The sequence below is a fragment of the Numenius arquata genome, chromosome 6 (assembly GCF_964106895.1).
Source record: "Numenius arquata chromosome 6, bNumArq3.hap1.1, whole genome shotgun sequence".
Lineage (NCBI taxonomy): Eukaryota > Metazoa > Chordata > Aves > Charadriiformes > Scolopacidae > Numenius > Numenius arquata.
The window spans coordinates 25,784,706-25,812,391 of record NC_133581.1 but is presented as its reverse complement, the minus strand read 5'-3'; the positions used below and the strand labels follow the sequence as shown (position 1 = coordinate 25,812,391).

Here is a 27,686-nt window from a genome sequence, read left to right as displayed (position 1 = left end):
CAGTTTTTTCTTTTAACATCTGTCTGTTTCACTGATGTGCACCTTCTTATTATTTGCCTTTTTTAAAGAGATCCTGGCTGTTTGGCATAAGAATGCCTCACAGTCACGGAAACATTTTAAGAGTATCGTTATTTTTTGAGCAACAAATGGTAGCACAGGTACTGATATTTACAGTCCAGCAGCAGGAGGTCATTTGTTATTAAAAACAGCTTTGTGAAGAAAATCCAGAATAAATTCTTGATTCTTCTCAAGCACTAAAGGCTTTTTTGTTTTCTTTTTTGGCAGATGAACAATGTTATACTTTTTCATGTCGATGTGGTGGGAATTACACTGTCTTCAAGAGTGAAACCAAAGACGTATCTTTGGTTTGTTGTGACACATGTTCACTTGTCATCGAGATCCTTCAATGATTGTTTCAATCAAGCACATTAAGAGTTACAAACCTAAAAAGACTGGACAAACAGAGGACAGCAACTGCTAAAGAAATGTATGTTAAAAAAAAGGGGGGCACTACAAGAACAAGTTCTATCAGGATTAAGAAAGGAAATGTGCCCATATGCTAACATAGTTCTGCAGGCATGAGGTTGGTTTTTTATCTTCCGCAGCTCAAGAGCTCGTTACTAAAAACTTCCACAACAGAACACTAAGTTCTGTGCAACTGGAATACATCTCATGACCTTAAATGACATTTCTTTCCCAGCAAACAACGGAGTAGCTTCTTTCAATCTCGGTCTATATCAACTATACCTTGGGCCCTACCTCTTCGGTTAAATCCTTTTAACAGCTCAGATGACAAAATTTAATCAGGAGGCATACACGTGAGAACGCTTTGAAGATAACAAAGAGTAAAGTGCATTAATGGGAAACAGGAACATTTTCAATTTCTGTGCTAAATATTTAACTTCATTAAATCCTCACAAGGACTTGAGCCTTGGAAAGAGGTGGCAGAGACTTGCAGATCTCACAGGCTCGTTGTCTCGGTCCAAAGTGGCAGGTAACTGTAACAATGCATCTACGTTAACTTTTCAGCTTGGAGAGCCAATTTTAAATTGACTCTCTCCATCATCTGAATAAACGCAGTAACTGGGCATACAGTCCACCGGGCCAAACTGGAGCCAGTTTAAGGAAAACCCTACAAAACACAGATAAATGACTAGCAGATCCGGAACCCCACTGTTGCTGTTTTCAGTTCCAATCTTAGCACGCCATGCTACTTGCTAAAGGAGGCATAGCCTATGTGTGGCTCTGGGTGTGTGACAATTTAATGGTGCATTGTGCCTTTTTCATCCCTTGTTAATAGTCACTGCTAACCCTGGCTTGTAGTAAAAACCCAACCTTTCTAATAAATCCAAGCACTTAGTGTGAATAGCCAGAGGAAACAGAGTAAGAGGCGTATCATTTTTGTTGATGACAGCAGTATATCATTCCCACTTTCAAGTTAGATGTAATCTCAGAAAGAGACACCTTTGTCAAGTAATACTTGTGTTTATTCTAAACAAAATAGTTCCATTGATTTTAGTAGAAAATATTATGAAAGCTGGCAATAGTCACTCAAATCTTTTAATCATCAAGAAATCTATGGCCATTGGGGCTTGCACGTAGAAATCCAAAGTCATTCAGAGGCCATATCTGTAAAATAAAATACAGTTACAAGAGATTTTAATCACAACTCAAAGTTCAGTGTTTTAATGTTATAAACTTTTCTCACCTGTGTGTTTGTTTTACCAGGAGTAATAAATACTATATATCAGGAAGAATCATCATTCCATAGTGGCTGGAGACAACACCAATTTATACACAGCATGCTTTGCTATGGAGAGCCTCACAAATTTGGGGGGGGGGGAGGGATTTCCAGCCTTGGAAATAAATACATTCCTAGAAAATATCTTTTAAATTCAAAGTTTTCTAGCTCGTAAACCTCTTAACAACTTACAAGACAAAGTGTATATTTTTGATCCGTCTAGGAGAAGAAAGAATACCATGAACGTTATCTCCCAGTGAAAGTAGTTCTGTGAGGTAAGCATTTGTATTTCCAAGATGGACATCTGAACTGCAAACGCCAAACATTGGAAAAAATTTCCACAGGTTTATAGGTAAGCTTATACCATGCAAATAGGTATAGGGGGGTGGAGCACCTGCCACCATCGGGGCTCTCAACCAAGGGGCTCCTCTGAGAAGGGGACTACTATGTAGAAAAAGAAGGAGCACAAATCACAACCAAGTACAAGCACAAGTGTCAGAGAACAATGCTCACCAGTAAGAAGAAATTTTCTCCCCAGAAATTAACTATATAGCTGCTCATACTACTGAATGATCCCAGGAGTACTTTCCTCTGAACATTCGCTAATTACATGTAGGCTGGTCTTGGATGCAAAAAAAAAGTTATAGGGAATCAAGGACATTCTTTTACACTTTGTCCTTTGTCTCCCTTGACTGCCTGTGTCTCTTTGCAACATGTTATTTCAAGGACGGCACAAAGGGATCAGCAAGAAGAAGGGAATGAGATGATGTTGAAGAAGGAATGCCCTTTGTGGCTCTCTTCCCATAAAAATCGCACAGCCTCTGCTCAAGATGAAGTGACCTAAACAGAGAAAGATGATGCACTACCTTGTTCCCAAAGCATCTGTCAGTATGATGTTTATCTTGCTCATTTTTCCTAAGAATTTGATCTTAAGGAAGGTATGCAGTCACCTTCCAGGACCAGCAGCTTACTCTTTAACTGAATTCATGGAACATCCATAGCACAGAAGGAGCTTTTGCTGCTTTCTGCGTGGAGTGAAAAAGTGATTTTCTGAGTTGACAAGAGGAAGCACAGTGCCAAGGTTCAATATTTGAAATCCCATGACTTATCCCCAGCACTAAAGACAACGTCAGAAGAGGCAGAGGCAGTTAGGGATGGACGTAGCAAGACGTAGCATCAACTTACTATTAGACCAGTGCGCTTCTAGCATGCACTGCTAGACGCTCCCTAGACTTGCCTCTCCCAGGCCCCTTGCAGCACTGTGCTAAGTTGCCATCAGCTGGACTGTGCCTGGGCCCTCTGAAAGACAGAAGGATGAGTCATTCCCAGGACCTCAAGTTCTGAGGATGTGAAAAAAGCTTTAAGCTCTCTTGTGCAAATATCTTAGAAAGTGGATGTCTTTTTTGGCATGTGCAGTTAGGGAAGAGCATGAGGAACATCTGCTGATATACAGAAATATATAGAAATAATACGCATATTAGCCAGTGAGCTATTTAAAGATCCACACAAATACACAGTAATACGAACCAGTAACAGAAGGGTGTTTGTGATCTTGGTTAGAAGCAAAGCTACGGCATTCAAGGCTCTCCAGAGGGCCTGTGCTGGCTGCAGGCTGGGTGTCAAGTCTTTGTTTGGCCTTGAAGGCAAACAGGAGCGAAAGGGAATAGGAATATCCCATATTATAAATCTAAGCTGATCTGAGTAAAGGCCCGGAGAAGGAAGTATCTTAGGCCATTCACTACGGCACAAATCTCTTCTCAGGCAACTCAAATCACACCTATTGCAACTTGACTTTCTTTCAGTGAAAGTAATCAAATTTGTTTTAAATATTGTTTTGACAATTTAGTTTCAATTCCATCACAGTAATCTTAGAGGTAAGAGAATGAAAATGCTGTTTTATCTAGTCTGTGTGCAGGAGATAATGTGAGAAACAACATTCATGTTTGGAAAGAAGATAGAACAAGCCTTCTCCGTGAAACAAAGACATGCCACTGTGTGTAGTAATTCCCGAGTCTTTTAAAGTTATGACAGAAGTTGACTGTGACTTGTTGGTTCAAACTGGCTAGTCCAATTAGCAGCTATTTCCCCTTGCCCTCTTTGGTTTGGCCTACATAGATTTGATCTGATGGATGGGGGATAAATGGGGCTAACTAGCTCTTTTGAAGATAGACTACAGGTCTATTTTTGGCATGGAGCCTAAGTCCAGGGAATGCACAGGATATCCTGCCTAGGACAGGATGAAGCATGAGTTCTGTCAAAGTGGGGCTCCCAAGCTTTTACTGAATTTTCAGCTACTTTGATTTCAGTGGCCTTTTTGTGGAATGAACTTGTCTTTCAGAGTGGCAGCTGATATGCTGGCAGGGAGGAAAAGGGGCAAATATAATTAAGTATCATTTCTGTATTAAGGTTAAAAACTGGTGCACCAACATTGACTGAGAATCTGAAGTCTTCACAGATAAACTACAGAGAGAATTGACGTTTATGTTTTGCCAAGAATAAGTTGCCTAAAGAAACCTGGTACAAGCTCTCTCCTGTTGAAATCTATTGCTTCCAATTAGATTATTTTGCATCTACTACTAAAAATGTAACTTGGCATTCAAAGGCACTGCTACATCTGCTTCTCCACAATCCACTTTAAGCTTCCGCTCTCAAGGCAGTAAAAGATTTTTCATGAGAAAGAAGCCAAACCTCTACTAGACCACATTAAAAAGCATATATAGGCTTCTTGGCCAGTGATCTACTAATTAGCTACCACCACACAGACTAGCTGTATTCTGCTGCCTTTCACTGTAACGTTCAATAGCAACATACAATAGCAAGATCACTGCATTCTAATGTGAATTACCATAAACAACCCAAACTATAAACACTCATTTGAAGAATAAACTCATTTTTGCTTTTGTTAGGCACCATATACTTAAATCTCATTAAAATGTTAATAATCACTACCCTATGCACCATCATAAAACAACTGCTATAAAATTTAGTTAAATCATTATTTTGATTAAGTATCAAGTGATTGCATACTGTCTTTTTAAACAGACAATATTCTGGAGTCCTAAAGTACTACTTCAATATGGAATGTCTGTGTGTAAGTTCCATTCATTTTGCAGAGTTTACTGCTTGCCAAATGTAGGGTTCAGTCCTGTCAGTCACTTCATTAAAGTCTCTCAAACATCTTTCTTGTTGTGGTACAAGCTGGACACTAAATTTATTGCTGTGGAGAGATACTGTAAATAATTATGGCTGTCCACATACATAGGTTCTTAACATATACATTATTTGCTAGCAGTGCCCTTAAACTAGTAAACAGCAGTTTTTCTATATTAGTACATCAGTTAGTGAAATTTTTTTTTCAGTTGATTTATTAATACCACGTTCTTATTAAGAGGCCTGTCAGCATATTAGCATCATTTTGTTTTAGCAATTAATAATCCAAGCTAAAAGTTGGGTCATAAAAATAGCCCTATTTAGAATCAGCATTTTTTCCTCTGGTGTACATGGCAAGGCAAACAATACAGGGAAGGAACGGAGAGCACTCGATAAACACTAGGGAAGAACTCCCAGCAAACGCTACCCAGAAAGAACAGAGGTCAGGCACAACTCGGTGGTGGGGCTGAGGGGGACATGTTATTTGAGGTTTAGTAAGCAATTAGTGATTATGGCCAATAGCTGCAAGGTTTTTCAAAGTCCAAAGCTGTGTTCATAAAAACCGTAAATTAAATATATAAAACTTCGTTAAATTGGAAAGATCCAATCTTCCCCGTGTGTGTACTACGGCTGTGCTAAATTACGGTTTTGTGGATGTGTTGCAATATATGGAGAAGAGTTTTCAAAACCTTTTATTGCTCTGAATGGCACCATTTTAAATCTAGCTTTGTAAAAGCTGGTGCGTAAGTCTATAATAAATACATACTCCCTTGTTTCTAAGATTAAACTTTTTATGGAGAGGAAATTGTCTTAATTGCTTCTTTTTGGTAAATGAGTAAATTAATAATGCAGATAATATGAAAAAGTAATTTAGTGTGAAATAAAGCTGTAGAATTGTTGAAGCAGAAGGAGAAGGAACCGTGGAGGTTTATACAATACAATATTAATTCAAAGCATTTTTTTTTAGTAAGAACGTGGCAGACAATTACAGTGGCACAGATTTGACTTTACTGTCAAGGCTTTTTCTCAGACTTAGTTTAAAAAGCAGCAAGGCCAGTCTACACGTCTAAAGAATTATGCAAGTCCTAAAAAGATAACGGTTTCCTTCATCTTTGTTTTTTGAACTATGGAACTACACTTCCCGAATTACAGTAACAGTGAAATATGGAGCTGCCCTTTCCTACTGTTTTGCAGAGGTAAGAATCAAATGGGGGAGGGAGCATATATCCATACAGTAGGGTGCATGCATGCTACATGCAGGTGTGTATTTATGTGTGTATCAGGCTTGGATTTGCTTGCAAAATAATCGATTCAGTTTTCAGAGGCAATGACTGCTCAAAAAACAAGTCCTCCCTCAAAAAAAAAAAAAACCACCACTGTTGAGTTATCCTTTTACAGCAAGTGGCTGGTGTGTTCAAGCTTTCCTTTATGTTCGCTCCGGCCAGACACTTAAGGAGGCAAGTTTTAATACCTAACACCCAGGTATTCAAAATATATTAATGCAACTATTTTTAAATACTATATATACCTTAAAACAAATGCGTCCTCTTATCAGTCCGTAAGGAACAGGTCCATAGCACCTGGAATCTGTAGAATTCCTGAGATTATCACCTTCTAACCAAACATGTCCTTTAGGCACCTATGATTAAGCGAGATTGAAATGTAAAAAGAAAACAGAATAGAATGGTATTAAACACAGTTTGCCTTACAATATATTTTCTGATATCTGTGTTCTGTATTTCATGACTGTATAATGAACTAATTTTTTTTATTGAATCTAGTAAGACATAGAGCCAGATTTGGAGGGATGAGAAGGAGTGCTCCAAAGTATCTGTTGTATCATGTGCTCAAAAAACAATGCTTTGCAACAAAAAATCCAAAATGAAGATGTAAGAGGTTAGACCAATGTGACAGGGTCATTAATTTAATAGACTTCAAAAGAGGTCATTAGGATGTTGACTGAAAATCTGCCCTCCTGTCGCAGTAACAGCATGAACAGGGCAGCCACACACTCATCAACATCCTGGGGCCAGCACCAAGGCTAGACCTGTTAGTAGATTCATGATGAACTAACTGGTAATTGATTGTGACATCAATTACGAATAATCTCATCATTTTATCGGAGTAGGCTTGTCAAAGTTCTAATTAAGATCACAGTTCATTCTATGTGCAGGCAGAATCCACAACACATTATATTGCAATAATGATGATCACAAAACAGCAAATCCCTTTTTTATAATTTGAAAATTAATGATGGTGACCTTATACTATATGACAAAGACCTTTCATTGCCTATATATATTTTGCATTAACTATATTACATACCATAGATTCATGGCATTCACTGACTGACTCAATGACAAAATGAGAAATAGCAACATAGCTGTATTAGTTACCTAAATACGAGCATAAAGCTTTCATATATGAAAAGTTACTACTGTAAGTCTTAAACTAAGATTTCCACTTGAAATATACTCCAGTATTTTGATATGTTTCTATAAAAATATTTCAGATATAAATAAGATCTTACAAGTTACCAAATAAATTGGCTGGAAATTTAAAGGTAGCAACATATTCTCAGTCTAGATAATATTTAATGTGGACTTTAAGTTAACATATATTTTTCCAGAATCAAATACGTACTTGAAACATTACTATGCCCACAATTCAGAGAAAAAAAGAAAAGGAAACAAAATAAAACCCCAACGGTTTCAAATGAAACTTAAAGAGTTTTAGCAGTATAAACATTAATGTTTTAGAAATAAGCCACATAGACTCATAAATACAATAGTCTACATATATTCAAGGATAATAGACTAAACAAAATAAAATACCACTCTAGTAGTAAAGTCTGGATGTAAACCATTAAGAATAAAACCAGGTCCCCCAGATAAACATTTGAGGAAAATGCATTTGAAGTGTAATTGTTGGTACTTAACGGTGTCTGGCCAAGTAACACTTACTGGGAACCTTGTCTTTGAATAAGGCTTTTAGACTCCTGCTTGGTGATGCTCCCACCTGCCTGTTACCGGAGTAGGGTACCAGGGGGTCCCTTTGTTGAGCTGTGGCAAATGTATAAGCTATGCATTAAGAACCAATAGCTTGTCTGTGCCGGTGGCAAAGGGAGAGATTTACCATGGAAAGCGTATGTGAGCCTGTCCATCTTCTCCCAACCACCCCGCTGTATTTCTCTGGTATTTCACACATCCCTGCCTCGGCATTTTATAATCTATATGTGAAGTTGTAGACCAGCAATACGTCTAAACCTTTTTGAAACCTACTGATACTCTCTCCTTCTGCAGTCTCCTGTATAAAGGAGTGTTGCCACCTTTGTTTTAGACTGATCCGCTGCTCCTTTAGTTCTTGTTCTCCCAGTCCTTCAATACAGGAATTCCATATTCAGCTCCTCTGCCACCTTTGTTATTTGATAAGGCTTTTCAGATTGCTGGCACACGCGTGGAAGAGCTTTCTCTGGGAAGGCCAGTCGGTTTCAGCTAGATGGCTTTGGCCCTCCTCCTACCCAAGCAGCTTTGCAAAGAAAATAACCAACCAACCAGAAGTCAATTTAAAATAAATAATTTAAAAAAAAATTCTGTTCAGAGTCAAATGACCTGTGTGGAATATACATCTCATCACACATAGACATAAGTTTGTGATAGGTCTCTGTTTGAGAATGTACTGACATTCCTATTTTCCTCAAAAACTCTGTGGAATACAGCCTATTTAGAATGTCCACCAGCAATTGTCAGTTTAGTTGGATGTTCATCTTCGCTGATTTGCAGTGTGCTCACCTAAAGCATTCACATCTTACAAGAGTTTATTTTTCAGGTGCATATTACAACACAAAGCAGCATTCTCACCTTTCTGGTGCAAGCTCTCCTGTCCAGCATCTACCAGCATTATGAATCACACATCAAACTACCGTCATTTTGAAAGACTGTCTCAGCAAATACACAACAAGGAGAAGCATGAATTACTATGAAAGGAAGATTTTTTTTTTTTAATGGAATAAAAAAAGCAAACCCACATTAACATTTCACATTTCTGAAAAAGCATCACTTCACAGAATCACAGAATCTTCTTGGTTGGAAGGAACCTTTGACATCATCGAGTCCAACCACAAAAAAAAAAAAAAAAAAACACACAAAAAAACCCACGACCACCCCCCCCCAAAAAAAACCAACCCAAAACCACAAACCCACACAAAACAAACACCCACAACCACACCCCACACCCACCCACAAACAGACACAAACCAACAGTCTCGGGCACTAGAGCATTCCCTAAGTGCCACGTCTACACGTTTCTTAAATACCTCCAGGGATGGCGACTCCACCACCTCCCTGGGCAGGCTGTTCCAGTGCCTGACCACTCTCTCAGTAAAGTCATTCTTCCTAATATCTAATCTAAACCTCCCCTGCCCCAACTTCAGACCATTTCCTCTGGTCCTGCCATTTTTCACTTGGGAGAAGAGGCCAACACCCACCTCTCTACACCCTCCTTTCAGGGAGTTGTAGAGGGCAGTGAGGTCCCCCCTCAGCCTCCTCTTCTCCAAACTAAACATGCCCAGTTCCCTCAGCCTCTCCTCCTATGACTTGTTCTCTAGACCCCTCACCAGCTTGGTGGCTCTCCTCTGGACACGCTCCAGCAGCTCAATGCCCTTCCTGTAGTGAGGGGCCCAGAACTGAACACAGCACTCGAGGTGAGGCCTCACCAGTGCCCAGTACAGAGGCACCATCGCTGCCCTACTCCCGCTGGCCACGCTATTCCTGATACTTCTTGCAACGTGCCACTGTTTTGCATGCAGGAGACGCTATCAGCTCCCCTTCCACTTCACTGGTTCCCATGCTTTCTCATATTTCCCTGCTTCACAGGCAGAACGTGAAGCTCATCTGTTACTATGTGCAATAAGGACCTGCTCATAACACAAGTATATCCCAACAGTTCTAGGTCTTCCCATCTTTCTTCCATGCTCCTAAAGTATAAAAAATAAAGTGCTTTTGCCAGCTGTGGCGTATCCCTTACTACTTCTAATACCACTAATAATTACTTGTCTAGACAAGATGTTCATAGTTTGCATTCCAGATAGAACATTTGCAGGGAAGTATATTCCGGTATCATGAAATTCCCCACTTATGGTAACTTTTGTAGTTCTCCATAGAAGGTATGACAGGACCCTATACCTCTAAATTTGTTCTTAAGAGTACTGTCACAAAGTATGATTCATCTAGAGATAATACAGTGTAATACCTTTGTATGGTGCCTGTCCATCATCTAGGCACTTCACTACAACCTAGAATTAAGACAAGCAATAAAAATCGCATGAATTACCTGAAAATGTAAAACCAAATACGAGTGACAGGCCATAATCATTAATTAAAAAAAAAAAAAAAAAGATGTTTACACCTCTTTGAAATAAAGGCTAAAGCCAGAATCCTTCAAGGGTTGATGCACCAAGCTATTTCTAGACCACAGCACTGATTTCAGGGGGATTACTCACATTGAATAAAGTTAACTTTGAGTATCAACCTTTGCAGAACCAGGACCTTATCTGAAATGCCTCAAAGCTATGCAAGGACAGTAGCTGGGAACAAGATACATTTTTAACCCAAGAAAAAAATTAACTATTAAAAATTTGTATTTGCAGTAAGAATATATTAATTGCATACAGATAGGCTGCTACTGCCAAAAATCCCAAGGCAATGGCAAAGCCGCTCACTTGACATTTCACAATGTTGTATTTTTGGTATCTACAGGCCATGGACCATGGATCTCTTAGCCAAAGTTAATTGTATCCTAGAAGTACAACTGAAATCAGTTACCATTACTACACAGCAAGATTGTGCATACAAAAAATATTGAGAAGAGTGCCAAAAGCATTTAACTTAGGCTGGGCAGCATTTCAGTTCTCCCCTACATAATATAGACTAAAACTCACACGTGAAGATCTCACCAGCCCAACTGCTGAATTTTCACAGAAGTCACTAGCGGGTCACATGCAAAACCAGCAATTCCCCAGCAGTGCAGGTTCATGCAAAAACACGCTGCCTCTGATCGTCCGCAGACGACTCCCTTTGCCTCAGCAACCCTTGTGCCTCTGGTTTTGTGCAGATTAAGCTGAGGATTTATTTCCGCGGAAAAGCAGTTCTCAGGCAGGACCGGTTATCCGAGGTGCAGCTTATATGCATGAGAATACAGGAGAGGGATCAGACACATGACTCTTACCCCTTCTCCCCTCCGAGGCTCTGGGGGCTCTACTGCAGGAGCAGACAGACCAGAAGAGCAAGATTATCATTTAGAACAACTCAGCTTGCAGCAGTAGCTTACTCTGTTTCGGCTCAGATGATAAATAAGCATCTTTCACTGTGACAAACTGGCTAAATTTGCAGGGCTGCTGTCATTTACTTAGTGGTAAAGTTAAAGCGGCAAAACTGAAGTACAGGTCAGGTATTTGATGTATACTTACTAGCATAAAACGTAAATGGGCGGAAGGGGAATCAACAAAGAATTACATTCTTTTGGTCTTTTTACATGATGCCAAACTTTGTTCTTTGATTAATCTCACTAACTTCAAAACCAAGAGGTGAGGTGCCTGCGCTGCATCAACTGGCATACTAGAAAACGAATAGAACAGATTCGATGATCTGCCTCAAATATACCCGCAAAACCAACTAGATGAAAATAGGCTTTTGTGGTTTGCGTTGGGGTTTTTTTTTGTTTTGGTGTGGTTTTTTTTTCGTTTGTGATTTCAGGGGGCCTGGGGGGTGGAGGTATTAAAAATGGAGACATTTATTTTTAATAAATAAGTGGAGAATTATAAACAAGAATCTCTTGCAATCTCTCCTTTCGGAATTCCAAGCAGTCTGTTTGTCAAAGAACATCAGCGTGTACAATCAGCTGGGAGCAGATGAAGTTTGAACTTTCATAAGGTCACAGGTATTCACATCACCTCCAGCAATATCCAAGTTTCAAACTTAAGAAGAACTTTAAAACATTCCCATCTTTTCTTTTCAGTTCAGAGGCTTCCTTCTTGAGCTATGATAAGAACTAATCTCAGTGCTGGACAAAAGAATAAAGTCTGCAAGTTCTCATCTATCCCTACTAAGGTCTATTTAAGTGCCTCCTACTTTGGTACAAGCAACAAATGTAATTGCTTCATGGCCTGCGGGTGTTCATTTAACAAAAGAAGCTTTTGTGAATAAACCACAGGTGTTACCTTTCTTGATTAAAGTGAAATATGATGAAAGAATCTACGATATCAAATGACAAATTTACTAAATACTGATTAAATTGCCTTATTTAAGTAAATTGCATCTAGTTAGGATAAAATATACACCATAGAAATGCGGGAGTTTGTTTTATCACTCTATACTTAAAGTCTCACATAACTATTCCTTAATCCTTTATTTATTAATTCCGAACCAGGAGTGAGTAATGCTTAACAGATACTCTTTTTTAATGATTCAGTTGCTGTAGGCACCATTTCTGTAGGCTTATCATAAATGTTGTTCATAGTAAGGTTGCCATCTATATAAAACCCAAACGCATTAATTAGCTCAGTATTTTCAAAATAGCATAAGCATTTACATTTCCTGTTTTGTGCTGGAAAAAGCCATGGAATGGTAGCAACCACACTGGAACTTACCGGTACAGCAGATCATAAATCAGCATCTTCTAAGTACCACTAAAAGGCTGAATTACCCAGAATTTAATACTTCTTAATATAGCAGAATGAATTTACCTTAAATTCATAGGTACTTCCAAACAGTTTAGCATCTTCCCTGTACTTATTGAACAGTTTAAGCTGCTTATGAATAAGACATAATGTACTTGGCCCAGTTTGTTTAAATATACCTATTAAAAAGAATACATTATGACCTTGGTCCACATTACTATGAGAAAAGATGACAATGAAACACAGGGGTTTATACAGAAATTAAATTCACTGTGATGAAATATTTATGTTATGAATTCATTCTCTATATAAAGTCATCGGTTGTTTTAATAGAAAACTTATTGAAAGGTAAGATATGAAGACTTGTCTATCTTTAAGTTTTGAAATTATTAACCAATATTAAAATCACATAACCTTCAATGGGAGTTAACTCGTACACTACAAGGAAACCAAGACACATTAATATAGATTTGAATTTGTAGGACATTTTTGTCCACAGTGCAAGCATACCAGTTGAGTGTTGCTCTTCAATAAAAATTTGGGGAAGCTGTTACAGTCACATGTCAAAGCATTCAGTGGTTATTTCAATGTTTGGATTTTTAACCATTGTTGCTCCTTCTAAACTTTCTGTATTGCAGCTACTGCTGTTCCTGAACTTACTTACTTGGAACTTCAAAGGTTCGATCACCATGCTCAGCGCTTTATGGGAAAGGTCACAGAATTTTCACACCAGAAATAGCTATGCCAGTCAAATGACAAAAAGACATGCGCTCTCTTGGTATCACTTTTTGGATGTTGCAAGAGTTTCCAACTGTGTTAAATAATAATTCAAACACTTGCATGCACTGTTTACTCTATTTCTGTAAATATTTAATATTCAGAGCAGGAACATATTGTTCAATACGCTGATCTGAATCAGCCTGAAAAGATATATATCCAATTTTTAAAATCTCGTGCTGCAACCCTAAATTTAAATTATTAGCCATCATTCCTTTTCTAAAAATACTATCAGTTAAGATTAAAATTAACAAAAACTATGAACAAATATTACTGTTGTGAATAATGCCCAGATTTTGAAAACACTTTTTACAGCCTCTCTTTGCATTAAAGCAATGGTTTTCTTTTGAAAACAAAATCACTTTGCTTAAAGTAGTGAAAAATAGATTATCTAAGCTTCATAATCCACTACAGTTTTGAAATTTTTGTATTTTATAGCTGTTCATAGGCCAAAACTTTCAAAAACAAATCCCCTAGCTATATTTAGAATTCAGAAAAATTCAGAAAATTCAGAATATTTCTGGGATTCATCAGTCCAGACTATTACTAGGTTTCTTCGTTTATAGAAGATCGAAGGAAGTGCTGGTTTCAAATCCAGCAAGGATTACTTAGCAGCTTGCACAGACTTTTCTCACAACAATCATTAAGAAGGATTTGATTCTTTTCTTCTCCAGAAACAGATCATGTAACAGGGTCACCCTAAAATACAGGTTTGAGAATAAAAAACCTACGGGTTTAAATCCCAACTGGAACTTACTGGTTAAAAGACAAAACCCTTTACCATCACTGGTATGCCCTGGAAAAAGGCATACCTGTGCAGAGTGATCCAGCTAATAAGCCTGGTACGAACAACAGCCAATAAATCCTCTGAGCAGGGGTAAGTGCCAGCTTCATCAGGAATCACTTGAATCTCTGCTAATCAATCTGAGGTCTCAACTCTGCATCATTTCATCATTTAAGATAGTCAGAAGGCCTTACGCTGGTAGGTACAGAGGAGGAAAAAATGAAATGGGTCCTTCTTTCAGACATGAAGCTGATATAGGCAGACTAAAACTTGTGCTCACAATCTTCAGTGAGTCCTTGAGCAGTTGGTTTCCTCATCCTGAGCAGCTTCCTGGAAGTTGCTACTTAACTTGGAGCAGAGGAATAATAGAATCATAAAATTTTGAAGGTTCAAACTGATCTGACCAGTACAGCCAAGACTGTATTCCCCAGAGGAAAAGCACCTGTACATTCAGAAATGAGTGATGTTGAAACAACTTCTCTTCAAATCAGCGAGGAGATATCTCTATGGTTCTCCTTCAGGAGTGAGCTGGCTGAACGGAAGAACCAGGGCAACCTGTCAGGGCCTGGGCAGTTCTCTCCCCAACCCCGGTGTAGCTGGTCTGCACCCAAGACCAGCTGATACAGTGCAGCTCTCTCCTCATGGTTCAGACTGTGGGGAAGAAAGCTGTTTGAGAAAGAGACGTAAGAGACCTTGGTGGGAGCTCATTCAAGAGCTGTGTTTAAGCTGGGCCCCTTGCTGCTGGCCCCTGCCTGAGCTACGGGCCAGGCATGTCCGTGTCTGGCCACCCACCTTCCTGGCCTCACAGACATGAGGATAAGCTCTGGGGAACTGTACCAGTACTCTGGTGTCACAAGTCATCCCACTCGTATGTTCTTGAAAAATCAAAACCAAAACTGCAAAGGTAAAAAGACCAACCCACCTGAGCACAAGAAACACTGGAAATACTGGGGAGTAGATTGATAAAATTCTTTGTATTTCTTTTCCCTTGAATAATTTACTTTTGACAAATAAGAATTTCAATTTAAAATTATTTCCTAGGAGATTCAAGATTAGCTCTAGTCATGAACTCTCTGTACTGGGATATAGAGGCATCTGCAAACTGAACAAATCTGCAAACTAAACAAATGCACCAAACCAGTTCTCCTTTCCCACCAGATATTTAGCACAGTTGCTGCTTAAAACTATGGCATAACTTTCTCTCAAGCCTTTGGAACACTAGAGCTAAGGAGAAGAAAGAGGAGGGTATTTCCTTTCTCCTGACTGGCAACTATTAAAACTTAGATTACTGAAATACTAAACCATAAGTGTAAACTAGCTTTTAAGATACTAAAGACAAAGGAAAAAGAACTAGCGTTTTGAGAACTTTAATTGCTGTTTATGATATTTTAATGAGACTATGCAATGGTATTGAGCACTCTGAAATACAAAGCCATTCTTCAGTGTCTGACCTTGTGCATCCAAAATCTGTCTAGTAAATTACTAGATATTGTGTTGTTTGCATTAACATTACGTTATTCTTAGTATCCACATAATATTCTTACTGTGTTGGACAAGGACTGTTTAAGAGTTAACAGTGCTGCGTAAGACCACTTCTCTGGTCCGCAAACACAGTAAGATGCATTATCTTCGGAATTATGTTAGCTCTAGAGTTAACCACAGGATGAAGGGATGCCATCTCCGCAATGAACCTCATTTTAGCACAAGGTAAACATACTTCCCCCCCATCAGCTAGTCTCACAGCATTAGTGGTGTGTTGTGATTGATTACCAGCAGAGTGTTGCTGAGATATGGATTTGTATCTCAGCTTTTTATCACTATGACTTGCAAAAGGCAGTTCCTTATTTACAGACTCTAGCTGTATTAAGTGACATTATTAGGTACTACTTTTGTTTAAGTGACACAAAAGCTTAGCATATTGGTGGTTTATGACATACAAGCTGTTTTAATCTGATGACTTACCCCTCACTTTTTCAGTTTGTAAACAGGAGCTGCAGCACAAGAACATATGGTACTAAAGAAATTAAAGCTAAAGTAAATGGCATTAAAACAAATTCAAATATAACAATAGGATACTCAATCTGAATTATAAACCTGGATCTGTATTAAGACTTTTAAAAACAGGAAATAAAAACCTGAATATGAAAATTATCTTTCAGGTGGTTTTTTTAAAGGTCATTTCAGGGGTTCACTGTGATTCAGTAATTTCCTTATTAACCCTCATTATTTAGATCATATAAAATTTAGATCATTTGGTTAAATGAATAAATCAGTAAAGATATTTTTTAATAATTGAAACTAGGTCTGAATACCACATTACTAAAAATTATTTGTTTACCTTTTTAACTTTTGGGTTCATACCACATTGCTTCTGATCCAGTAAAAATACGTTATGCATTCTTAAAGGTTTATTACAGTAAATACACTTGCTTATATCTATCTAAACCATCATTGAGCACAAAACCAAAAAAAAGCCCAGCAAAACTGCCAGCCTAATGCTCATATTCCACACCAAATATTCTGCTTTACCTCAAACTGGGACAAAAGGCAATGAAAGGAATACATTTTGCTAACTTTATAATACTATAGCAGCTTACTCAAAAAAGGGATTTCATTATCCTTTTCACGGAAATAGGAAGATTCCCCGTGTTATAATTCTGCAGTTAAGGTCCAACCTCTAGCATATGAAGCATCATCTACCATACAGGCTCCAAAGTAAAGACATTCCTACTGTACTTAAATTTTAATTTAAGCACATGCTTAATTTATAGCAATCAATTGGATATGTGGGATTAGTTTCTATCAGCTTGTAACAACGATTCCATCAAAGACAGTTTTTGCTATACCGCATTTCCAGTCAATTGAAATATCTCTTTTCAGAAAAACTTATTCAGCTTATGTATGGTTTTTTTTCATTTTCATTATAGCTTGGAAGGTTTGTTGTTTTGTTTTTTAATCTGCAGGTATCTACTTGGTTGTTTGCAGCAATAAAGTATCTCATCTGTGTAATTTTACAGAGCAGATTGTAAACAGAGTTCTGCATTCTCCTGTCTATAGATGTATAAACCATCTGGAGAAGTATATTCATGAATGAAACAGGATTGGAAGCAGGATCTGACTTCAGCATTCTCTTAGGCTTCATAGTAAGAACCACGTAGGAGAGTGCTTCTAAGCACAAAAATCCCTAGCTTGAAATCTGTAAAATACGCCAACACTAACACTGACCCAGTCGATGCAGACTAAGCACAATTCCTAACGTGACTAGAAGGATTCTTGGTGACCCTCAGGATGACAACAGAAGCAGCTGCTTAGAGGTGGTTTCACCCTCAGCTGCTTTAGGTATGTCATACTGCCATTAATCTGACATCTCCAGGAACTGGCTAACTCCAAATACCTAACCATTAGCTGGCAAACACCAGCCAAGAATGAAGCAGAGGTTCAAATACCTAATTCAATGCTATTTCTGGCATCTGATACTTTGCATTTACTGCACTTGTAATAAGTTTGCGAACGTGACAGCAGCTATCCGCTGTCACCCCCCAAACCAGGAGACAAGTTAGCCACGGAAAGCTGAGCAGTTCACTGTAATTAACACAAATAATCCTCTGACCCCACAGCCTTTGGAGTCACTGCATTCAAGTATCACTCGGAGATTTCTCATTTTTTAAAAGGCAATTAGCAGCCTGATATAAACAACAAAACTGGTGACAATTTCTCGGCTTTGCTCACTTAGAGAGTGCCTGCAATTGTACCTTTCTCTGGCAGCTAGACACCCCAGGCAGCACTTCTGGACATTTGGGATCCTAGCCAAGGCCTTTCCTCAGAGTTTCAACAATCTTTTCTTTTTTCAAAAACCCAACTCAGGTTAATTCTTCTCAAGGAGGTATCAACAAAACAAACAGCCAGTTCTCTGTACATCTGCTGCTGCTATAGGATTTGAAGAATTTTGTGTTTGAATTAAGAGGAAAAGTGCGTAGCACAGTGGTTCACTAAAACAGAGAATCTTATTAGACAATTACCTAAAACACAGATACATATCACTTTTTTCCCTCCCCAACAAGAATACTTTACTTGGTGAATAATCCAAGGTAGTTATGAGCATAAAGTGCAGGTATCTGTGTTGAGAATATACTCTCTGTAAAGGAAGTGTCTCCTTAACAGATGGAAAGATCTACCTCTTCAACGACCACTAAAGATAGGAGGAAAGCAGATAGGCACTAACAAATGAGAGCATTTCCTTTTAGGTCATTTCTGCCCTTAGATACAGGTTATTATGTAAGAACTGAGAAAGCCTGCACCTCACTTTGCTGTATTTCCACACATTAGCCTTTATGAAAAACATACACAGAAAAACAGGAAATGAACTCTGCATTCCTCACCCTCTCATTCTCCTTACGTTTCATATTAAAATTGATGACAAGAAATCTTACACCTAGAGCAGAAATTGCTCTGCTGCATATTCATTTGATCACCTCAGGGTTTCCATCCTGGTAAGTACAAACCTTTCCTGAACTTCCTTTTCAAGACTCAAGCAAAGAACAAGATGCTCAGAGAAGCTCCGTTTGCATTTTCCATCAGTGCACACAGAATTCAGGTTTCCAGGTAAGGTCGTTCTGCTCTGGGCAATTTATATTTCCCCCAAAATTACTACTCCCATAAAAGCTAAAACATTCCTTCATCTTGGTAAGAAAGGCGGGGATTTTTTGGGAGGGTGTCAGTTGTCTTTTTTCCCCTTGGTTAAACAACGTTGACAAGAATTTTGCCACTGTTTTCAATAAGGACAGACTCCACTTCAGCTGCTTAATACAAATGAAGCAATGGTACGTGAAGGCATCCCGGTGAAGTTGGCTGTCTTTATGGCAGCTTAAACTCTTAAAGGATTTATCCATCACAAACTCTAGCTGGCTGCAAGGAGTGTTCCATAAAATTCTCTACCTTCACAGCAAAGGACTTTAGCTATGGGCCAGATAACTATCTTATTCGTACGGTAATTGTGAGGGTGACGCAGATATGAAAAGGCAACAGAATATCTTTAAGATTCAAAACACCTGTGCAAAACGTGTTGTCTCTGCAAGGTGCTGAACAGAGGTAATGGTCAAACATGCTTTTGGGAAAAAAAACCCATTTTTCTGTGATCATGATTGCTGATTACTTTTCTAGTGATAGCCTAAAAAGAAGTTGCTGAAAACATTTTGTAAGAAATCTTTCCAAACTTCTGTTAAGTCTGTGTGCACAAGGACAAGTGAGCAGTAAGAATATTTTTTCCTTTTTACTTCATCATTACTTGACTTTTTGGAGAAGTTAGGAAAATTACTATTTTTCCAGCCATACTCAGAAAAATTAAAAGATTGTTACATTGAAATATAGAAATACAAAATTATAGTAAAGTGTAGTTTTGAAAGCTAAATCCTCGAAGCTGTTCCGGAGGCAAAATTTTCACTTCTTCATGTTTAAAATACAGAAACAATTTTGCCTTAAGACCAAGCCCTTGGGTCTGCCACCTGTACTGCACTTTATATAGAGAATGTTAGAGCATTCTTTCGGGGAAGAAGACCTAAGCAAAGGGCAGAGCAAAAATATCATTTGCCTACATTTCCTACAGAGACAAAAGACAGTGAGAAAGACAGCTTGCCATAAACAGAGTTTACAAATTACAACATTTTACTGCACATATACAAGAATAAAGAATAATTTATGAACATCGTACTTTATGATTTATGATGATACTCAAATATTGCAAATCCCGTACAGACTACCAGGACAACTTAAGTAATCATTGATTTACAAAGCAAGAAACTCTAATACTTACATAGCTGTGATTCTTAAGGAAATCTGAAGGGTTGCTTGTGCAGACTTTATCCCCTTCCAAGCCAATTACTCTTTTACAGATATTTGATTTGGGGTCATTTGGGCTTTTCACAATTACAATATCTCCTCTGAGAGGAAAAAAACAGAAACAAAAACAAACAGAAGAACTCTAAATATAAACTATTTGGCTGAATACACATACATCAATGTGCATACTCCAAAAATATTCATGTACATTAAAGATACTTCCTTCTTGTCTACAATTTTGGTTTCTTCAGTTTTACTCGGGGTATAATTTTACACACGTCTCTTAAGTCCATATGGAGAGATTCTTTGTTATCTAGACCTTTTATAAAGTTAAGGGCACATTTAAGAGTACATGCTCTGGGCAATCCTGCTTCGGCAGGGGAGTTGGACTAGATGATCTTTATGGTCCCTTCCAACTCTAAAAAAAATTCAGTGAAATTCAGTGAAATTTTAATTACCAATTAAATGGATACCATTTAACTTGGTCTTGTTGCTACAGACACATGGAATAGAACAGATTCTGTGTTCCTAAGTGTTACTGTCCAAATGTCATCCTTCCAGTGAAACTTCAAATGTCTGAGTTTGCAAGACCTTATATTACTTTTGCCTCCTGATTATACACATTAGCTTGTACAGTGACACAAGCTACAACAAAACGGGCGAGAGCCTTGAGCCTACGGTGCTCTACAAGACAATAATAAAATGACATTTCACAAACGGTTCTTATACCCTTTGGTCACTTTCCTAATAACCTATCTGAGCCCAGAAATACCTACAGCTTGGTCTGCAAGTAAAACAAAATGCTTAGAGAGAAGTTACATTCACACAATAAAACTGTTTTAGGAAAAAAAAAAAAGGGATTTTTTCCATTTTTTGGATAAAGCTGTAAAAGTGACATAGACTATATCCTGAACGAATTCTGACAAGTTGTTTGATGGGCTACATGTGCTGATTAACTTCCATGAGACACACTAAGAGGAGATCTATGAAAAATTACAATTTAGAAGTGGAAGATTATATGAAAACTAAAGGACAGATGGAATGTGGTTTCTGACAAGCTCTGGCAAACGGAATGTAAAATCTAGTCCCAACAAAGGAGCATACTTTCGAATGCAATAAAAGTGGCGGCTAAGGTTCTCCGAAAAGACAATATCAGAATTTTGAATGGTTGGTTCCATTGAAGGTCCAGAACACTGCAAATTAAAAATAAATGAGAAAAAAAATTACTATTTCCAATTACTTTTATCTAAAATACATTAATATTCAAACTATTTGCTAATAAATTAGAAAAGATGTAATGTAAAGAAAACTGAAAAAGTGAGGTCCTCCAAAGAACATTTGATGCAATTAAAAGGTGAGGACAGCCTCCAGAGTGCCTCAAACCCTGTTACAGCCCCGTATTCGCTCAGAATCGGTCCTGAGCTGCGTAAGCTGCTACAAGCCCCAGCAGATTCATTTCAGCACCAAATCTGCAGGAAATTATTTGAAGCAGCACTCAGAGCTCTGCCAGCTTACTCCTTTCTTCAGCCTCTGCAAGTGAAGCATCACAGAAGCTGCAAGAGCAGCTCCCAGCTAAAATCCACTATACCCAGCAGCAGTATCTGCTAGGTTTAGAACCTGGCGAGGAGGCAGCATATAACATCCACAAATCTGCCCAAAGTTGGAAATGAGCATTTTCTATGGCATTATTAGTGACCCCAGTCTTTCTGAAAAAAACTTACTCTCTGCAAAACGCTTAATCACAGTTTCCCATTTGCTTTAGTGATGCCTCAAGCAGTAACATGGCAAAAAATAGAATACCTAAAGTAGAAATAACTGTCATAAAGGCTGGACCTGCCTTCAAAAAAATATGCATTTACTAAACACACTTTGAAAAAGCTTTTAAAAAAAATGAAGACACTTGAAATATTGGCATTATCACATATAACAATTTTAGTATTACAGTTTTATTTTCTTTTAAATGTCATGAAAATGAAAAAGTTACCACAACAATTCCTCCAAGGTACTCAAAGGCACAATGCGCTATGCAGCCATATTGCACAGTATACCCAAGAAATCGAAAGGTTTTTCCTAAGCCATTGCGAAGCATGGTACGGTGTTACGTCGTTCAGCTGGTTCTAGACTACAGCAAAACAGAAGCATATCATTCATTTGATAACAAACAACCTAACATTTACAAAACTATCTTCTGTATCTAACGAAACGATGGTCAATATTTAAAATAAGACAAAAAAAAAACAACCCAGTGAATAAGCCCAACAAATAATCAGACATATCTGAGAAGATGCCATCAACAAGTTTTTTATTTACTATGCAGACCCTTCCACGTGTACAGACAATGGACCCCTCTCACCAGCTTGTTAGGGAGATTCGGTTGAGTAAGAGCTGAAACAAAATAAAATGCTTTGCCAAACTAGAGAAATTATTGGGAGAGAATGGTGTCAGTGCTCTCTGCTGACTCAGCTGGGCTTTTTTTACTCAAGACGGCAGACAGGCTTACCTGCCGCATGCCCGAATAGCTGCAATAGTTATGAGAACATCCTCCCCTCCACTAAGTTTGGCTGAATGGAAGCCGGAAAGCTGTAATCGTACCTTTAAATGCAGACTTTGACTTCCTGACTGGACCACATATTGTAATTCAGATCCAGTTATTAAATCACACTTCACAGAATTGTTCTAATCGCGTGAAGACAGTTCAACTTAGATCACTGTTTTTCTTTCAAGCACAAGTATTTAAAACTGAACACTCAACAGCAGTGATTTGAAGTGATTTGAGGGTATTTCACAACTGAAATTACATTCACAGAAAACTGAAGTAATCAAGTAGCCAACCAAAACTTTAAAAGCGACCTGACAAATCAATCAAATGAAAAAAGGCTTGAAGAACTAGACAAAATTAAGGATAAAAGAGTCCCGAACAGCTTGCCTAAGTAAGACTATGCTAGAAAAAGGATACAGTTGTTAAAAGGAATTCTGAAGGATTTGCAGAGCTTTCCTTTGACTAGACTTTCATTACTAAAACACTTGCATATAGAAGTAAGTCATTAGGTCTTTCTGTTCTCAGCGACAGTACAGTGGCATAAGTTCTGCAGCACATTAGACCGTAAATGTCTTCTGACTCTCTCCCCCAAATATTTAAGTCAAACTCTGATGATTAGATGTAATTCCTGCAATGCTAATCTAACTGAAATGTTTCCTTACCCCAATTTTTAAGAATATTTCTATTTAAGGAAGTAGGAAACACACATACTGAAGTAACCGAAGCAAGTTCTACACTCTGCAAGATGCCTGTCTCCCTTAAACTCAGTCTCAGGTTTATCATGAATTAAAACCACAGCAAGATTTCCATCATTTACTAAGATGGGTCAATATCGCTTGTTAAACAAATGCAGTAAATCTAAAAAAAAAAAAAAAAAAAAGGCTGCTTGTACAATATGCCCAACTTAATAATGAAGTAAAGACCTCTCCTTCTATATTTCATGACGTTTTGCTATTTAAATGCAGGAATTTAAAAGCACATAGCTTTACTTGCACAACTGTCTCTAGAAGCTATTGGAAATTTTGCCTGAATACAGTCAGAAGTGGCTTCTGTTCTTTGTATTTATCTTTATAAGAAAAAAGGATGGCCATTCTTGGGGAAATTGTTCTCTACCAAGCTCATCTCCTTGTTCCAAAAAAGATATACTTGCCTTTTTTTTTTATTACACAGATTATCTCCAGAATAAATCCACTTAAACCAATCTGTGATTCATCCTCCTTAATATTAGCTAATGAGTTTCACAGTAATGAACCAAAATACAACAGAAAACAGAAAAGTCTTGAATTGTTTCATTAGCATGCGCAGTGCCCAGCACACCCTGTAGAAATTTAAACAGCTTCACTGTAAGCTACATGCACTTTCGGCAGAATTTATTCTGGAGAGCCAGAAAAGTGGTTTTCTCAACCCATGAAAAGCTTAGACCAACTCCTTATTCTCAGGGCCAGAAACACTGTGAGCCCAGGAATGTGTTACAGGTGATAAAAGGAAGACGGAGTGACAGCAGATTGATTAGAGTCGCACAGCTAGTGTGAATTAATGACTACAACTATCTTTTGAGAAAAGTACAACATCAATACTTCTTAACAGCACCTGCTAGAAAGGCAGCCTCACATTGCTTCTCATACTGCACAACCATCCTGTATTTCAGATCCATACTATTCAGAAATGTTATATTACTATATTAAGACTGTATAGAATTCAGGCACCTGTGGATATTACAGGTAAAAAGGAACTGTATAAACATTGCATTACATTGACCAGAGTAGGCAGATATTGCTGATTGCGCCAAATGGAATGGTAATGTCATAAAGAGAAAATGCAAACCTGTCATGCCAACAGCTTGATGACTAACTAGAATAATTTTTTATAATGAAACTACAAACAAATGCTATATGTCTCTGAACATAAGTTTCAAATTGATTGCAAATGATTTCCTGTTGGACTCTCCTGTACTTCCCAAGAGTTACAGTGAACACATACATTTCTCCCTGATGTCTCTGAATAACTCCGAATTAGGAGGGATTTGTAAATCGTTCAAAGAAACACGGGGTTCAGAATGAGTTTTACCTATTGCTAGAGCTGTCATGGTATAGAACATGAGTGAAGCCATCTCAAATTTTGTTCCCAGTTCTCTTGAAATAAATTCTTAACCCCCGAGACATGGATTTCACCAGTCTCAGTTTATAAATGTGGCACAATGGCATTTTTTTAAATGCTCTGGGTTATCAGATGTTCATGATAATGAAGAAAAAAATTCTTAGCTCTTATATAAGGCTTTTTATTACTACTCAAGAAAGTTTAATTCAAATTAAGGCATATATACGGTACCTAGATTATACACAATTTGAATTTAGCAAGGTAATTTCAGAGGACTGGGAGTTTTGTTTTTAAAATTAAGGTCTATCTTTAGACATCTAATATTCATTCCGCAGAATAACTACAATCCTGAAAGCTTCCCTGTAGTTTTAAGTAACAACTTCTAGTTAATAAGCAAATGGTTGTAGTAAGACTAGGTCAAGTCAAAACCCCCCAACTCTAGTTTATTAAAAAAACCCTACAGAATATTTATTTTACAATTGTCTATCATCAGCAAAATATAATTGTTTCCTCAGAAAACTATTTATCAGTACATTATAAAAACAATGCCATATTCTTGATCACAAGAAGGTAAATAGCTGAACGTTTTTCCACATCACACAATTAATTTTAATACAAAGTGCTGTTAGCAGGCAACTCCACCAGGTACAGGGTAAGACCATTAAGCACAATAAAACAAATTATTTAAGTCACAGGCCCCTTGAAAACTTAATGGATCTGTTGTATAAACATCCTTATCACAGAACTAACGGCATAAACCTGTTGTAATTACTTCCAGGTACCACCTACTATCATATAGTAGGTAGCTGAAAATTTTATACTGAAATAGACATTGTTTTTATATCAAACACAGACATTGATTAAAAAAGGTTACACATCCATATTTATCACGTAGAATACAATATGGTTATCTTACAGGAACTGTATAGTTTATCCCCTGCAGCAAATAAAATGCAAAATGTAATTACTATGATTTTCTGTTCCCTTTTCCTTACAAAGCTTATGCCTTCATCATTTGATTTTTTTTGTTGTTTGTTTGTTTATAAAATTAATCACAGCTAGCAGGGCAGAAATCACTTTGAGCCTCATGAATGACATCCAAGAGATGGGAAAGGATTAGTTCTCAGTTGCTGCCAGTTATAGCGCCAGGTGGCTTTTTCTGCAGTGAAGGTGTTACCGATAATCCCATTACATTGGTACTAAATCTTGCAGACATCAAAATTATCACCAAGGTTCCTTTTCATCCCATCCTTTCCAAATGACTGGAAGTCGCTTCACCTGAAAGAAGTCAAATCCACATGCAGCTGCTGTTTTAGCAGCCAGCGGACTCCCTGAGAATGCCAATCGTGATCCAATTTCGCTGTGCTGGTGGCCCCCTATTCCCTGTCCAATAATACATCTGTTAAAAAATCCTACAGCTACAAATCAAGTTTAATCCTACCAGGGACCTCATGTTGGTCTTGTCTTCCAAAAAGGCAGCAGGTTTTGCCGTCTATCTCTGCTAGTGTCTGGGGAATACTCTTTAAATCCCAGCCCTACTTAGAAGAATAAGCTAAGGATCACAAAACATGACCTCAAAAACCCTGATATGACTATATTCTGACCCAGAGGCATTCATTCTAGTTGAAGATTAGAACTTTGCATAATAAGATTACACAGCAAGTGAATGATATCAAGGGACTATCCATATGCAGCCGCCTGGTTTTCTATAGACAGCCTGTGCTCTGCAATATGCAGTGCAGACGAAACAGAGCTTGGTCTTTCTGGCTGAAATAAAATAGATTCACATAAATTAGTTGGCCATTTCCAGATTCCTAAATCCCCTATTACATCTTTTATTGACAGCTCCTGTGAGGATAGCACAAATGGTATTCTTTGTATTCTTTGCTTCTCTTAACAATCACACTCGGAGGCAAATGTACATAGGTTGTCTAGAAATTAACATCTTATTTGCTGTAATCTTGGATTACAATTAACTGTGTACATAATAAAATTAGGAAATCAATGAGCAGATTTATCATTTCCAGATAACCAATGGCATTGTGTAAGACAGTTTAACACACGGTGCCAAAATTTTAGATACGGGAAAATCAAAGTCACAGCCAATGAAATTGTTGCTAAATAAATTATTGGACTTGATGTTAAATAGATTTTTCTCTATAATAAAAAATTCCAGTCACATTTGCTTCATGCAATGTTTCCTAATTCTGAGTTTTCACTGACTATTTAGTGATAGCTTATCAGTTTTTCCTCAGCTAACAGAAACTCCTCTCCCAACATTCTCTGCTTCTAACAGGCCACCTTTCTTCACACAACAATCCCATAACTTGCATGATCTCTTTCCCCAAAGAGTTTCTCTGAGATTATTACTTTAAAAAAATCCAAAACAAAAAAACCCTGCACACTCAGTAGGCTATTTAGATACTTAGTTTGAGCTGTTATTTATATTAAACGATTCTTTCAAAACTCATGCTTGAAACTAATGTTACATGCGCTAGAATAGCGAAGGGTGAATATGATGTTTATCAGGAAATATTCTTCCCATATCAGATACAACTTAATATAAAATGTTTAAAATATTCTAATTATAATCTTAGGATTCCAAACATCTAAAGCCAAACAAGGAACAATTTTCAAAACGTCTTTCGATGCAGGGAGTCGAGCAGAACTTAATTTTTATTTCTAGTGTTGGTTTTCTTTAGAAGAAACACTGGATTCAGTCTGGCAAATCTGAAAGCTTGGTGATATTCCGGAAGAGAATACTATTTTTCCACATTATCTCTACTAGGCTGTGACAGTTTGTCTCCAACAAGTGCTCCTTCATCTACTGATCTCAAGCTGAAAAGCAGCTCAAAGCTGTAAACATAAATTCACGTAATGCAATCCTCTGGTGTTAAACAACTAGAGACTACCTACACAAGAATGAGCAATTTTTGAAAACAGATTTCCAGTAGTTCTCATTGGTTCTATTTACCTTTGGGAAGGAACTCCTAACAATCCCACAACCCTGTATAAAACGCTGCATTAATGGCCAGATGCATTCCAGGGCTCCGATCTTCCTCTGCAGCTCTGTACACTCATCTTTGCT

At 37.8% G+C, this 27,686-nt stretch overlaps 2 protein-coding genes across 3 annotated transcripts in view; one reads left to right on the top strand and one right to left on the bottom strand.

Moving 5' to 3' along the window:
• Positions 1 to 1,667, top strand: part of DNAJC24 (DnaJ heat shock protein family (Hsp40) member C24) — a 39,196-nt gene extending 37,529 nt beyond the window's left edge. Inside the window, exon 5 of the mRNA XM_074149339.1 lies at positions 286 to 1,667. Within this exon, the coding sequence (XP_074005440.1) occupies positions 286 to 410 (125 nt within the window). The 3' untranslated portion in view covers positions 411 to 1,667. The remainder of the gene's footprint in view (positions 1 to 285) is intronic.
• The window catches only part of IMMP1L (inner mitochondrial membrane peptidase subunit 1), a 37,312-nt gene continuing 11,094 nt past the window's right edge, over positions 1,469 to 27,686 (bottom strand). For both annotated transcript variants that reach the window (XM_074149338.1, XM_074149337.1), the window contains 5 exons: positions 21,947 to 22,084; positions 21,067 to 21,155; positions 19,937 to 20,063; positions 6,420 to 6,530; positions 1,469 to 1,629 (listed from right to left, as the gene is read on the bottom strand). In XM_074149338.1, the coding sequence (XP_074005439.1) occupies positions 1,561 to 1,629; positions 6,420 to 6,530; positions 19,937 to 20,063; positions 21,067 to 21,155; positions 21,947 to 22,051 (501 nt within the window). In that variant the 5' untranslated portion in view covers positions 22,052 to 22,084 and the 3' untranslated portion in view covers positions 1,469 to 1,560. The remainder of the gene's footprint in view (positions 1,630 to 6,419; positions 6,531 to 19,936; positions 20,064 to 21,066; positions 21,156 to 21,946; positions 22,085 to 27,686) is intronic.